Here is a 16490-nt window from a genome sequence, read left to right as displayed (position 1 = left end):
AGTATCTATTGAAATCTATGTTGCTTGTTTAAGGAATCAAGAAATGGAGATATGAGTCAACATGTCCTTAGATTTTGATACATGCCATGATATAAATAAATGGGAAATTATAAAACATAACTAGATTTAACTAATAAAGAACTTGTTAAACTACCAGTTACTCCAAAAGGTTATAGTGTTGGAGAAGGTGTTATTAAATCTTTTGTATTTTAACACTGCCACTCATGTGTGGGGCCCTAGCCCCTCTTTTTTTAGGTTTCACTTACACGTGGCACATGTGGCCCCTTTTTTGGGTTTGTCATTGCATGTGGATTTTTACTATCAGGGAGGTTTCAACCGAGGACCTTTGCTCTGGTACCATGTGAAACTACCAGTTACCCCAAAAGCTTAAGCTGTTGGAGAAGGTGTTATTAAATCTTTTATACTTTAACAAAACTAATAATATATTGATTATAAGACTTACATACTCAAAATTTAAATTGCAAACATGCAATAGTAACAAATAATGAGTGTGGTAGTTATTTGGCAAGAGTGTCATATATTTGATGCATGATTATTTATTCAATAAACATTAGTATCCGTGTGGTATCTTGTCTATCTGTATATAAATGTGTCCAACATAATACCTTGAACCTGCACAAGTGTTTGTAACATTATTTGACTATTCATTCCCTGGTATTTATATATGCATAAAGCAAAATACGCTTTGTTTGAAGACATCTGGAAGCTAACTCAAGCCAAGCGTAACTACCCCTCTTCACTTTCGATTTCAATCCTTCTATTGGAGATATATTAGGAGCCTGCACAAAATTGAGATCTATATGCGATTTTTGTAACCATCTGAAAGGAACTGGAAGTATCATTTAGAATTGAAGGTTAACCCAATATTTAGATGTAGACCTACATAATGTTCTAATAGAACTCATATGGGTTATTTAATGCAGAAGTCGGATTTGTTACAATCTTTTGCGAATGCCCTCCCCTAATAATCGTCTCACATTTTTTTAGTAATTTTGTGTTGTTTGGAGATAAACTTATGCTCTAAAGTTATTAGCATCAACACCTACATTTAAAGAGCTAAATCTTTCTGTTGGACTATTATAAATATTTGATACTAAACCCTTTCGATGTCCACATTCTTAGAAATATAATTTAACTTTCAAGTTATTCTTGATCAGGAGCCAGCTTTTGAAGAATTAATTCTGCTTTTTACTGAGGAAATGGGTCCAAGGGAAAATGAAGACAAAGCTAAATTTCCTTCCTTGCAAATGAAGATCTACAAGAGAATCCCTATTCCCGACCTTCCCGTAAATTAACTTGTATCAATTTCAATGCCAAATAGTCCTAAGAATTAGGGCATTACTTTTTACAGTTCTCATCATTGATCGTTTTCTTTTCTTCTCGTAATGATTTTGTTGAAATGCATTAATTGTTTTCATATAAACATCACATTTTTTTTTCAATTTCTTGCAGGTTATTTTTCCACACAAAAAGCTTTCCTTTAGAATCCTAGACACGGTATGAATTTGAATATTATGGCAGTTGAGGTTATTAGGCTTTACCGTCGTCACCTGAAATTGGTATCTATATAAAAATTGTTTGGTTGTAATATGATGCATGAAAAATATTGTTGTGTTTCTTTTATGCTTGCAACAATAGCTTTGTCATGTCCCCATTATATTGAATTATATTTTTTTTAAATTATATATTTTTTAAACAATTTTATTTTTATTGTTTTTCCCGTTATAAACCCAAAAAAATAATATATATATATATATATATATATATATATATATATATATATATATATATATCCGAGACTTTCCCTTACCAATATATTTCTGAGAACGATATTTATGACTTAGCCTAACATCACCCCTTCTAATTATTGTTACGAGGATACTGTAAAAGCATAAGATTGTGAGTTTGGGGAGATCAGTTCACATGAATTCTCTCTTCTTTCTTTTCTCTTATACCCTTCCTTCTTCTCCTTCATCCTCCTAGTTCTTCTCTTCCTCTTTTTAACTCTTGTGGATGAAGGTTCTTAATGTTAACATGGTATCTGATCCTTGGTCTCTTCATCCTTTCTTTTGGTTTCTTCTTTGGCCTCCACCTTCATTGGGGATAGCATCCAAGAAGAAGAACCGTTATATCTGATATAGTATACTATCAAGACACTTATAGTTTCGGTTTTCGAATGCATTTCGGTGGTGATATAAACAGAAACATTTCAGTCATTTTGTGTCGTTTTGGTGGAAATTTAAAATAAATAATTTAAGTTTCTCCCACCAAGCGGGGGCATATCCCTTCATCTTAATGGGAAGTAATTTCATCTTTTGATTTTTTGTGGAACTTCTTTGAATTGAAAGATGCTTTCCAAAAGTTTTCCAATCAATTAACTCGTTCTGTTCATTTTTTCATGAAACTCCAGCAAATAAATTTTGAAATTCATACCTTCATTTTGCAGATACTTTCTTTGGTAATTTTTTCTTCCCTCTTGATGTAACTCTCCATGAATCATGATCATGAAATGGACTGTAATCTCCATCAGACCCATCATGATCTTCATGTTGAGATCTTAGAAGCAGGAATCTTCCGTTGGGGTGCCGCTCCCACTTCGGAACCTCAATTCGGTGCTCCTTAGGAAGGAGCTTCCAGGGAGCGTGACCCCAAAGAGATGGGAACTGCTCCCGTGATACTCCCAGCCTATTTCTATTTTTCCATAGGTCCCACCATCACCAACTTCCTTACATCAAACTCCTCCAACTCTTTAAAGTACTTCATTGGAGCAAGCACAAAGGCGTATGCATCTTCAGAAGGCACGAGGAACGAGTACACACAAATGAATATGGTGAAGATGGTTAGAAATTATTGCTATTTGATGTACTTAAATTTTGAAAGATACTATTAAAAATGGTTAGAAACTACTATTTTTTATGTACTTGAATTTTGAAAGATATATAAAGAAAATATTACATACACGCTCTCCGTGGTGCTCCCAAACTTAGACTCTTCTAAACCCATGCTTCCCCGCCCCCGCTCCCTCCTCCGCACCTGCTTTGTGCTTCTAAGGTTGAGATTGACGTTCAAAGCGTGCTTGACACTGGGTGAGTTTCTCCACTTCTCTTCAGATTACTTTCATTTCTACTCCTTGGATATCAAAAGGCTGGTTTCCTTGGCCATGGCTATGTCTTCTTCAAGCAGCGTTGAAATCACTAATGAATCTTCCCACAAGAAAGAGTCGTGCTCTGATTCCATTTGACATAAACAAAGGAGAAATGACTAACGGTAACCCTTAGTTTGCGTAATCAAATACCAAATAGAAGAGAAGAAGAACGGGTCCAAGAGATGAGCAAAATTAATTATAAAATCAGAATTAATATTACCCAAAATGTTGAAGAACAAGCAACGAATCCACCAAGTCTTCACTTTAATGAAAGCATCAATAAGTTGCAAGTTTTCTGATCTAATTTTCTAAGCTTACCTCCATGCAACTAATTTTCTAATCTTCCCACAAGAAAGAGTCGTGCTCTTATTCCATTTGACATAAACAAAGGAGAAAATCCTTACTTTGCGTAATCAAATACCAAATAGAAGAGAAGAAGAAGGGGTCCAAGAGATGAGCAAATTAATTATAAAATCCGAATTAATATTACCCAAAATGTTGAAGAACAAGCAACAAATCCACCAAGTCTTCACTTTAATGAAAGCTTCAAAAAATTGCAAGTTTTCTGATCTAATTTTCTAAGCTTACCTCCATGCCCCATTTTGGTCAAAAGAAAATGAAATAATTCCTATAACAAAGTTATAAGTATGGGAAATTATAAGAATAACAATTTTCATAATACATTTAAAATTTCCACCTAAAAACAAAAGTGGACTCACGGGAGACCACAAAATGAGAGTAAAAAGGGTGGACATCTCTGCTAGCAAGAGCATAGCTTGTTGAATATCCTTATTACCCTAAAAGTATTAAGAGATGCCATCTCTCCTCGGCTCCTCACAAGAGAATAGCTTGTTTAGCTTGTTTATATTGTAATCAATGACTCATCTGTAGTCTGTTACCCAGGATCGTAATTCTTATTTTTTCTTATTGAAATCTGGTAGGGGTCTTGCCTAACCCCAGCTTACCCATCAAAAAAATAATAATAGCTTATTTAGCTTGTTGATGGATCTTTTCCAAATAGTCTCACATTTCCTTACATGCAAGGTTTCAGGTTTCGGTTTCGGCATGTGTTCGGTTTCGGTCGTAACGGGGATGAAAACATGTTGATTTCAGGTAGAAATTTCAGTGAAAATTCTGTAAAATCACGGAAACGTATGCAAATGATGTACATTTAGGATGAACTTCAGAAAGTGCTAGAATAAGGACAGATACACACCAAAAAACAACCACATAAGCAAAAACCCCGGCCATAATGGTTTAGAAACATTGAACACTTGGTGACATGCACTATTATCCATGTCTCATAATTCAGTACATACCGCATTTCATATGTAATTCCTACAAATATTTATGCATGATACATACACTGTATTTCAAATGTAATTTATATAAATATAATTATGTAACACATATTAGTATGGTACACCACTCAGACACTTACATTTTTTTTTGGTATGCGTTTCGATTTGAGTTTGCATTGCAGTGGGGATGGAAAAAGAAATATATCGGTTGTTTTGTGTTGGTGTCAGTGGAAATTTAAAACCATGCTTTTATGTCTGGTATGGTCAAAGATTTAGGGCTATAAAAGGCACCCTTGAAATGTAAATCCATGTAATAACCCTATCATTATTCATCTTCTACTAAACCATTTTCTTTTCGAAATATGGTTGTTTATTAAATCAATCTAACATTCCCAATACCCCTTTTCTTCAATGAATTCACGAAAATAAGATTCCCAATGGGAATAGTTGGTTTTCCCGAACTTAACAAAAATGGAATCAAATCTCTCACTAGAGCCCGCCCTAGTACGTCACAGAAAAGGGAGAAGCAGGGGAATTATAAATGCTGATTCCTGAAATAGAATTACTGCAGCACAAATTCCATCAAAAGTGGGAGAAGAACGATCCTTATTTTTTGGAAAAAAAATTATCTCCAAAATGGCAACCATAAATCCACCATAGGGAGCCTCACTAAGGGCTCACGTTTATCTCATAAGCAACTAAAATCAGCACAACAAATCAATTTTAGTCACAAGATATTTTCATAGGATCTTCTCAATTTTCTATAAAGAAATCAGATCTATTTCTCACCCTTGATCTGTAATAGTTCTAGGGTGAATGATTCTTCCCAAAAATTCTTCAGAAACCTTCGAAAGTAGGTTTGAAAGCCATAAAAGAGCTCACAAAGTGTGTTAGGCGACCAGATCTACAAAGATATGAAGTTTCTCACCGAAAGGGACAAGATCTGATCGTAGTGCTGGATTTCTCATTGCGGATCTGTCAATACGAATGTAATCTCTCCTTCCTCTTATATTTGGATTCTTTAATATCCTCTCCATAACAAGTAAGCCAAAAGGTGCCTTGGAATTTCTCTTGTCTCTGATACCATTACAAACAAGAAAGTAGGGGAAAGGGAAGAAGAGAAATAGGAGAAGATAGAGACTTCATGAACTTGGGGGAAAAGAGATGGACTGCCTTTCGCTGGTTTACTCTCTAAATTTTATTTACATTAGGTTAAGTTACATAAAAACACTTTCTGGTGTATACATGTTACAAGTGAATAGAAATGTGGAAAATAACTATTGTACCCCTATTGCATAGAGTATAAAGTGACAATAACTTCTACTTTATACAGCTTGTACTTGCTTCCTCTTCAAAAAGAGCTTTAGGGCTTTGCCTTACCACATATAATGGGTAACCACATGCTCTCAGGATATGCTGCTTATCCTAGAGAATATTTATTGAAGACCTTTTGAGTATCTTTACATCAACGAACCTTCGAAGGCTTCATGGGCCTTACCCTGCTCAAACGTATGATAGTATCCTAGCAGTCTGGGCCAATCTTTTCCCGTAACACTCTAAGAGTGATATTTTCCAATTTTCAAGTGCCACTCGAGGTCCCTAGATAAATTTCGGCTTAAAAAAACTCTGTAAAACCTGGTTTGTTGGTATCCCACTCAAATGCATTTTCGAAGCTGAAAATACGACTACCTTTGTTGGAAAAAATAGTATTGAACTTTTTGCTATCTTACCAACTATTTGAGGCCATGAAGCATTGAAATCTTCAATTTGCCTCACCTAGTACAAACTTTAGAAGCTTTATAGCTTTTGGAAGCAACTATTTTTCTTAACACACAAAGAAAACCTTGTTTTTGGGCATACAATTTCGATGCGTAGTTAGTAATCAGACGATATTACCACTCATTAGCCCTTGCATGCTGAAGAAAAGAAATGACGTTTTAAAAGTGTTGGAAAGAACTTAAATTCCCACCGATACATCGGTATTTAACTATAAAATGCATACAAATTTATTTAAAATTATATAAATCAATGGTTATTTTATTTAATCTTTCAGATACATTGGCATACATGCCAATAGACTTTTCCTATTAGGTTTAAGTGCGAGTAGTTCTTTTGTTGGTCCTTGACTTGAAATCTGAGGCTAGTTCATGAATCACCTGATCACATTCTCAAAACCCTTTGTTGTGCCTTAAAAGAGCAATGGAAGTCTTAACCATTGATACATGCAATGATTATTCGAAGATTAACTAAACATATTTTAATAAATAAAAGAGGTATTCTTTAGAGGATTTTTTAGTATTCTGCTTGAAAATATTGCAATTCCCTTACAGGTACGCCTGGATCTTGCAAGTCTATTGGGACTGTTGGCATACTTTGTAAACTACAAATTTGAGGACATACTTTCGTCTCCGTAAGTATGTCTAGTTTTTTCTATTAAAGTTCCACCTATAGTACTGCACCCTTGTTCGCAATGTATATGATTATGAAGTTATTACTAAATTGCACTGCCCATTTAATTGACTGTTTGAGATACACCGTCACTGCTACTCTCCACTAGCGACTTCTCCCATAGAGTGTGTTATTAAAGAAGAGAAGAGAAGAAGTGGAAGTGATAAAGGGAGGACAGTGATAGAGAAATCTTGGCGGGAGAGAGTAGTAGTGTCAAATTCTCACTCTCCCCTTATCTTAATCAACATGCATATTCACAAGACTGCACTCAAAAGCAAAACATAGGAAAAATTACATAAATACCACCATCTTTCAATTTTTATACCCTAATCTCAACACTCCTCTCAAGTTGGTGCATAGATGTCACTCATCCCCATACCAGGTGAGGACTTTAGATACCTCAAGATGCAATATTCTGCATCCAAGTGTGAGGTCCTGGGGGTATGCATGAACTGACTGACAACAGTCACAGTCACAACATAAGCAATATCATGTCGAGTAAGGGGTAGGTAAATCAATCTGACCTACATTCTTTGGAAATAAGTAGCATCAACCAAGCTCTCACCTTCGTAATCACTTAGCCTGTGATTATGTTAAATGGATGTCGTTGCTGATTTTGCTCCAAGGTTGATTGTCTCCTGTAAAATCTATATTTTCTCTGAGAAATGAAGATACCCTTCTTGGAATGGGCTATTTCAATTTCCGATGAAGTGATGGGGTCAAAAAGATCCCCCATTCATAGATCAACAAGTGGCGCCAAGGCAAGCCCACATGCTCCTCACCCAACAAGGGGTAATAGGGTCATCACAGCCTAAAAAATGAAAGATCAAGTGTAAACCTTGTCCAACCACAATCTTGCACCTGTCCAAGGGCATGAAGGAAAGGGTAAAGTTTGATCCACTAATAGGCCGGCACCTGTCCCCGAGTGCAAAATGGTAATCCAACACCCAAGACTCCACTATAAAAGGCCTCTTAAGACTCTAAGGTAAGGGACCGAATCCCAAAAAAACTTACTATTCATAGCTTTGGTTTCTATATTTGTGCCCATTACTAACTTAAGCATCGGAGGGCCCATCCGGAGCTATCACTCCGGGTTGGTCGTCTGACCGGGTGTTCCTCTGTGCAGGACGTAGCCCCTCGACCAGTTCAGCAACTAGGACTCGCCAGATCAGCTCTTTCGTCACTGCCATATCGGTTACCAATTTTGGGCGTAACATATTGGTGCCATCCGTGGGACTTCTGAACTAAAATCCTTTCTAGGTCTCAAGAAAACTAGCAGGACGGAAGAGTGCTTGAGCAGTACAACCAGCATCGCATCACGCCCCTCAAAGTGGACGAATCGCGTCGCAAGTGGTTGTCCCCCAACGCCAGCAAAGCGAAACCCAGCTCACGCAGAGCATCCTACTCCCACTTCAGCTCCTACACCCGAGCAACATCAAACCCTCTTCTAGCAGATGACAATACTCGTCGATCAGTACAAGAACTTGATCCAACAAGTCCCTCAACAGCGTCCCCCACAGGTTTCTCAACCTCCACAAGAAAGGTTGAATCACCCAGCGAAAGAACCCGTACCTCTCCATCGTGATCAGACCCACCACTCCTCTTCTAGACGAGTCTATCACTCTAGAACAAGACATGCAAGAACAGAGCCTCATGACCGTCATCGGTCCCGATCACGTTCGGCGCACAGGCACCGAGCTAAGGATGACCGTGCCGACCAAGCAAAATCTCGGCACCATCAAAAGAGCTCAGAAAGTCACTCGGATTCAGCAGCGAGTCCCACTGTGGAAAGGAGAAACAAACAAACTAGCCGAATGGAGAAAAGAACTGATTAGGTGCTGCGAAAATTCGAAGAGATAAACCATCGAGTTGAAGAACTAGCCAAAGATCACAACCGACCTACTCTAAGGCCATTATCCAACAGGCCTCCCTTCACGGACAGAGTGCTGTATGCACCAACACCTAGAAGGTTCAAGATGCCTCCAATTCAACAATACGATGGAACCACCGATCCAGTAGACCATTTGGAGGCGTTCAGAGCCATGATGCTCCTTCACAGTGCTTCGGATGGCTTCCTTTGCAGAGCTTTTCCAACTACCCTAACAGGGGCTACGAGAGATTGGTAACCTCATCAGCAGCCCGCAAGGCCTACGCCCGCCAGGTTAATGTCATCCATACCTGCAACAAGAAAAGGAAAGTAGAAAATGATATCTGATTCTCGGACGCAGATTTGGACAATCTAATACTTCCCCATGACGACACTTTGGTCATCACCATGCTCGTAGCTAATTGGGAGTTAAAGAAGATCTTAGTGGACAATTGAAATTCTGTGGATATCCTTTATTGCCACGCCTTCAAGCAAATGCCGATAGGAGACGACCGCCTAAAGCCTGCAAACTCATATTTGTTCTGATTCTCAGGAGTGGTAGTTAAAGTTGAAGGACAAATCGAATTTCCAATCCTTGTGGGAGAGCCTCCTCTTCAAGCTTTCACCATGGTAAATTTCTTGGTAATGAGGGCCACCTCGGCCTACAACGCTATCTTGGGAAGACCTGGGCAAAATCTCCTCCGCACCGTCGCATCAGCTTACCACCAGAAAATGAAATTCATGATGCCAAAGGGCGTGGGGGAAGTCAAAGGAGACCAACTGCAATCAAGGGAATCAAGACTACCCCCTGGACACCAGAATGCCAAGCAACGTTCGAAGAGTTAAAACGGTACCTAGCCTCCCCCATTGCTGACCAAACTGGAGGCCGGAGAAGAGTTAGTCTTGTACCTATCGATGAGTCCGCTAGCGTTGGCAGCAGTATTGGTTCGGGGAGAACACAATCAACATAGACCAATCTATTATGTCAGTAAGGATTTATGTGAAGCTAGAACTGGATACCAGAAGGTGGAAAAAGTTGGTGTATGCTCTAATCATGGCGGCCCAAAAGCTGAGGCCATATTTTCAAGCACACACGATCAAGGTCATGACTGATCAACCGCCCAAACAGATCCTCCAGAGGCCGGACACTTCAGGACGACTCGTGAGGTGGGCAGCAGAACTCAGTGAGTTCGATATCCGGTACTTACCAAGGCCACCAATAAAGGCCTAAGTACTGGCAGACTTCGTTGTTGAATGTACCTTACCCGCACAAAATGCCACCTCAAAAACAGATGAGACAATTCAACCTCTGGGTGGAGAGATTACAACTACACCCAGGGGGCAAAGCCAGAAAGGAACGATTCAACCTCCTGGTGCAGAGATTACAACTACACCCGGGGGGCAAATCCAAGAAGGAACGATTCAACCACCAGGTGGGGAGAATACAACTCCACTCGGGGGGCAAAGACAAGAAGAAATACATCTGAACAAGATTGAACTGGAAGAAACCGATCCGGATAGGAGCCCACAAATAAGAGAAGAAGACTACACTCCTCTCAACACTCCTAGAAGTCAGATACTCATGACTATCCGAGATGAGCAGTACCTCAAATGGTCATGGCCGCCGAAGTTGCTGATAAAAGGGAGTAAAAGAGATGAGTCGAAATATTGTCGATACCATGTAGATCATGGGCATGACACTGACGAGTGCCGACACTTGAAAGAGGAGATAGAGAATTTGATTAGAAGAGGGTACCTCAGAGACTTTGTAGAAAGGGAAGCCCGTCCTCATAGAACACTAGAACGCAGAATCCCAAACCGATCTCCAAGCCCCAGAAGTCCCCGAAGACCACAGGATCAGAGTAGCCCAAGAAGAGAAGAACACCATCAACAACTTGCTGGGGTCATTAAAACCATAATCGGCGACCTAACGGCGGGAGGAACGTCGTCCTCTGCAGGAAGCTTACGCAAGGCGGGTTAGCTCGGTGCACCTCCCTGATAAATAGTAGAAAACAAATCAATTCATCTCTTTGTCCAACAAGGGCTTGGAGGGACTGCTTCTCGCCCATGACGATGCCATGATAATCACCATGCTTATCGTCAATTTCGAAGTACACAAGATATTGGTGGACAAAGGAAGCTCCACCGGCATTCTGTACCACCACGCCTTCAAACAAAAGCTCAAGGCTCAAAGGTAGGGGACCGAATCCCAAAAAAACTTACTATTCATAGCTTTGGTTTCTATATTTGTGCCCATTACTGACTTAAGCATCGAAGGGCCCATCCGGAGCTACCACTCCGGGTTGGTCGCCTGACCGGGTGTTCCAGGATGTAGCCCCTCGACCAGTTCAGCAACTAGGACTCGCCATATTAGCTCTTTCGTCACTGCCTTATTTGTTACCAATTTTGGGCGTAACATGAAGTAATGCGACTTGCCTAGAGTTGTTCATTTAACGACCATGGTGTCAGTATCCTAGTATTGCCAACATCCAAACTTTTTACTACATTACTAAACCTCTCAAACCATACTCATGGTGACCGTTTGAGGAGGTAAATTGATGTCATCAACTTGCATGATCATCCCCAGTAACCACGATATCATCAACATATACGATTAGAGCAACTATGCCTCGAGTTGTTCATTTAACGACCAAGGTGTCAGTATCCTAGTATTGCCAACATCCAAACTTTTTACTACATTACTAAACCTCTCAAACCATACTCATGGTGACCGTTTGAGGATGTAAATTGATGTCATCAACTTGCAAACTTTCCCGTGTGCACCTAGAAACTAAAATCCTAATGGTCCTGCACATAGACCTCCTCTGAGGTGTTGTTTTACATTTAATTGATGAAGAGACCAATCCAGTTTTGCAATAATGGAGAATAACACCATGATGGAATTCTTTTTTTTTTGTTAGGTAAGCTGGGATCAAACCTGAGACCTCAGGCTTCAGAAACAAAGCCTCAACCGTTGAGCTACAGGCCCAACCATGATGGAATTCTCCTTGGAAACTAGTGCAAATGTCTCCTGCTAATCATTGTCATGTGTATGTGAGTATTCTTTGGTCACAAGACAAGCCTTAAACATGTCAATTGATTCGTCGTGCTTATACTTTATAGTAAGTGCCCACTTGCATCACACTAGTTTCTTTCCTCCGGGAAGATCTACCAAGTCCCATGTACCATTCTCCGCTGGAGCTCTCATCTCATCCATAATGTCCCTTCAACTGGATGAGATGAAACATATGCAGGACTAAAAGGTAAAGAGACTGAAAAGTAAGGAGACTAGGAAAATGTCTCCTGCTAATCATTGTCATGTGTATGTGTGTATTCTTTGGTCACAAGACAAGCCTTAAACATGTCAATTGATTCTGTTAGACATCCACATGGAGAATGGAGAAGAAGAAGAAGGTGTGAAGAGAGAACTAGGGAATCCACGAGAGAAGAGACTCGTTCAGCCTCTCTAACTCATGCCCCAATTTTATATACTTAATAATGTGAAGTTACATAAATGCCCTTATTCATCTAACACTGCCTCTCAAGCTGGAATGTATATATCATACATTCCTAGCTTGTTCCATGCATCTTTCAATTTTGCAGGTCCTAAAGCTTTGGTGAACACATCTGCAAGTTGATCGGCAGACCTAGTGAACATGGTGCTAATTTCTCCTCTTTGAATCCACTGACGAATGAAGTGACAATCCACTTCAATATGTTTGGTTCGCTCGTGAAAAAACAGGATTGTTGGCAATAGAAATGGCTGACCTGATATCACAATACAAGCGTGACGGTCCTGAAGGAGGAAAGCCAATTTCAGACATGAAGGAACGTAGCCAAATTAACTCTCCTGTTGTATATGACATAGCTCTGTAATCGGCTTCTGCACTAGATTTGGAGACAATATCTTGCTTTTTACTTCTCCAAGACACAATATTACCACCAACAAAAGTACAATTACCAGTCGTTGTCTCCTGTCCGCTTGAGAACCAGCCCAATCAACATCTGTGAATCCTTCTACTATTTCATGTCCATTTTTCCTAAAACATAATCCTTTTCCCGGCATGCCTTTCAAGTATCGAATAATCTGAAGTACTGCAGCCCAATGAGATGTGTAAGAAGAACTCATAAACTAGTTGACCACTCCTACAACATATGAAATATCAGGTCAGGTAACAGTCAAATAATTCAACTTTCCCACTAATCTCCTTTACCAGGATCCTCAAATAACTCTCCTTGTTCAGGAAGGAGTCTTACATTTGGGTCCATAGGAATAGATGCTGGTTTTATTCCCATGGAGCATGTCTCCTCTAAAATATCTAAAGTGTACTTCCTTTGTGATAGGGAAAGACCATGTTTAGAGTGAGCAACTTCAATTCTAAGAAAATATCTGAGAAGACCTAAGTTCTTTGTCGCAAATTCTTCCAGAAGGAAGATCTTCAATGTCTGTATCCCATCTTTATCATTTCCAGTAATGACGATGTCATCGATATAAACAATCAAGAAAACATTCCATGTGCTGGAGTTATGGCTAAACACCGAATGATCAACTGAGCACTGTTTCATGCCAAAATGCATAACTTCACTACTAAAACGACCAAACCATGCCCTCGGAGATTGCTTCAACCCATATATAGCTTTCCTAAGGCGACACACTGATGAACCAATCTCCCCGTGAACAAGATACCTAGGAGGCTGCTCCATATACACTTCCTCAGTAAGGTCGCCATGTAGGAAGGCATTTTTCACTTCCAACTGATAGAGTGGCCAACCACGATTAACTGCAATAGAAATTAACACTCGGACGGAGGGTATTTTTGCAACCGGAGAGAAAGTCCCCTGGTAATCAACACCAAATGTCTGAGTATAACCTTTAGCAACGAGTCTCGCTTTGAGACGCTCAATGGTCCCATCAGGCTAATATTTAATAGCAAATACCCAACGACAGCCAACTGCTTGCGCACTAGAAGGTAAGGAAACAAGATGCCATGTGCTATTTGAGTGTAGGGCATCCATCTTAGCATCCATTGCTGCCTTCCAGCCAGGATGAGCCAACGCCTCTGCAACAGATTTCGGAATAGAAAAGGAAGAAACACTGGAAACAAAAGATCGAAATTGGGTGAAAGATGATCATAAGATACAAATTTTGAAATTGGATGAGCAGTCGTACGAGAACGAGTACGACTTGCAACCGGGGAGTCAGAGATAATAATAGGATTACCTGAACATTAATCATCAGACATAGAAGGAGGGTTGACTTGTGGAGGAGATGGAGGCTGAAATACCTGTTTGGGACCACGGCTGTACACTTTCGTCATCGGCAAAGCAGGAACTTTTGGAGAATCTTTCAGAAGCTCTGCTGAGGAAGAATCCGTGATAGGCTTGGCAGAAGAGGAACTAGGAGTAGGGGTACTTACATCAGATTCTGGCAGAGGGAAAAATAAACTTGGCTGCTCAGCCATAATAACCTGAGAATCAGAAAAATAAGGAGTATCCTCAAAGAATGAAAATTCAGCCGAAACAAATGTTTTGCGCAGGCGAGGACTATAGCATTTGTATCCTTTTTTAGTTTGAGAGTAACCCAAAAAGATGCATTTCTCAGAACGAGGGTCCAACTTATCTAGTCCTGGAGCTAACTTGTGAACAAACCAAGTACAGCCAAATACATGAGGTAGTAATGGGAAAGCATTACCGAGAGGATATAGGATGGAGAAGGGGGTCTGACTAGAAAGTACAGAAGATTGTAGGCGATTCCCTAGAAAACATGCCGTGAATACGGCATCACCCTAATAGACCTTCGGTACTCGCATTTGAAATATGAGTGTGCGAGTCATATCTAAAAGGTACCTGATTTTACGCTCGGCAACCCCATTTCGCTGCGAAGAATAGGCACAAGAAAACTGATGAATAATACCTCGAGAGTCAAAGAACCGTGTGAAACCACTACTACGAGAAAAGTACTCCTTGGCATTATCAGTGCATAAATAAGAGATAGAACATTTAAACTAATTTTCAATTTCAAAATAAAAACTACAATAGGCATTAAACACATCAGAACGTTCTTTGAGAAGAAACAACCATGTAGTATGAGAAAAATCATCAACAAATATAACAAAATACCGATAACCATAAAAAGTAGTTTGTGCAGGTCCCCATACATCAGAATGAATAAGTTCAAACGGTCGGGACGACCATTGACCACCACGCGAAGGAAAAGACACTCGATGGTGCTTTGCCAACTCATAGGACTCACATGAAAACGACTCAATATACTTAGTGATAAAGGGAGATTTCTGTAATTTGTCTGCAGGAGGATGACCCAGACGACAATGCCACTGATAAGCGTCGACAGAAGTACGAAGTGCAGCCCCAGTAGGTACGAAGTCCAGGTCATATAATCCTCCCATCTCACTGCCCAAGCCAATCCTTGTCTTAGTCTTCAGATCCTGAAAAATGCAATAAGAAGGAAAGAATGAAACAGAGCACATCAAAGTTTGTGTCAAGTGACGCACAGATAATAGGTTAACTTGAAAAGACGGAACATAAAGGACAAAAGACAATGAAAAACCACTAGAGAGAGGCACCACACCGACTCCAGAGACTGGTGATGTGGTCCCATCTGCTAATGTAACAATATGAGGCGCATTAGAAGGTGCCGCCTCGAAAGAGGTTAGAAGTTGAAGATTACTAGTCATATGATGCGACGCCCCTGAATCAATAAACAAGATAAGCTACCTGGCTGGGCAAAGGTGGCAGTAGTTGCCTCTATCACTTAGGCGCACAAGGTCCTCGTATTCAGCACGGCTGACTACCATCTGATCAGGAGGCAGTACATGGACAGGAGTAGCAAGAGAAGAACCAGGGCAATCAGATGTAGCAACTGAAGCAGTAGGCTTCGAAGGACAAAGCTCTGGGTTCAAGTCATAACAGTAATCAATGTTGTGTCCCTCCAACCGACAGTGGGTACAAAAGTGAGACCCACGACCATTCCAAGATTCCCGACCATGGCCTCGACCAGGGAGATCGCGACCCCGACCACGACCCCAACTACCACGACTACCACGGCCAGGATCAGTACCATAAGAGGTAACAAGGGCAGAGCTATCAAGAGTAGTATTTGTGGTCGGAGGAGCCCTCATACCCTGAACCCAAGAAAATGCCTCATGAAGTGATGGTAAGCTACCAGAACCAAAAATCTGCTGGAGGAAATGCAAGAAATCAGGCCCTAAAGAATCCAGATATCAAACGACGCGCCATTCATCCTGGCGGCTCTTAAGAACAACTTGATCGGTAGTAAAGGGCATAAGCAAATCCAACTGCTTGCAAAGAGCCTGATACGAATTGAAATGCTCGGAAAGAGACAGGTCACCATGCTGAAATCCTAACCAGTCAGAGAACAGGTCACAAACGGGTGACATTTTTTTTTTTTTTGAAATGGCAATATATATTGAAGAAGGGAACCAAGAAGGTCACCAGAATTACAAAAGGGAAAAAACAGCAAGGGACAACAAAAATTCAATGGAAAACAGAGCCAAAACTTCTCACGGGGGGAGGAAATCAAACCACTCCAACCCCTCTTTGTGTACTCCAGATCGAGCGAGAGAATCCGCCTCGCCATTTGCTTCCCGACGAACATGCTTAAAAACCATAGACGCCCCTGAAATGAGATCAGAAATTTCCTCAAAGTAACTAAGGAATCTCCACGGGG

General features: G+C 40.3%; 1 protein-coding gene across 9 annotated transcripts in view; it reads left to right on the top strand.

The window, feature by feature from the left end:
- The window catches only part of LOC143885357 (DUF3754 family protein, putative (DUF3754)), a 119709-nt gene that overhangs the window by 83369 nt on the left and 19850 nt on the right, over window positions 1–16490 (top strand). For 5 of the 9 annotated variants that reach the window (XM_077389493.1, XM_077389491.1, XM_077389486.1 and 2 more), the window contains 3 exons: window positions 1179–1307; window positions 1474–1518; window positions 6798–6877. The exons of 1 other annotated variant lie outside the window; for it this stretch is intronic. In XM_077389493.1, coding sequence (XP_077245608.1) covers window positions 1179–1307; window positions 1474–1518; window positions 6798–6877 — 254 coding nt within the window. The remainder of the gene's footprint in view (window positions 1–1178; window positions 1308–1473; window positions 1519–6797; window positions 6878–16490) is intronic. 3 more of the 9 variants (XM_077389487.1, XM_077389489.1, XM_077389488.1) reach the window with 3 other exon arrangements.

This window comes from Tasmannia lanceolata, unplaced genomic scaffold, assembly GCF_043159265.1.
Source record: "Tasmannia lanceolata isolate RefF3 unplaced genomic scaffold, GAP_Taslan_0.1 ptg000008l, whole genome shotgun sequence".
In the NCBI taxonomy this organism is placed as follows: domain Eukaryota; kingdom Viridiplantae; phylum Streptophyta; class Magnoliopsida; order Canellales; family Winteraceae; genus Tasmannia; species Tasmannia lanceolata.
This window is presented reverse-complemented; position numbering and strand designations above follow the sequence as displayed.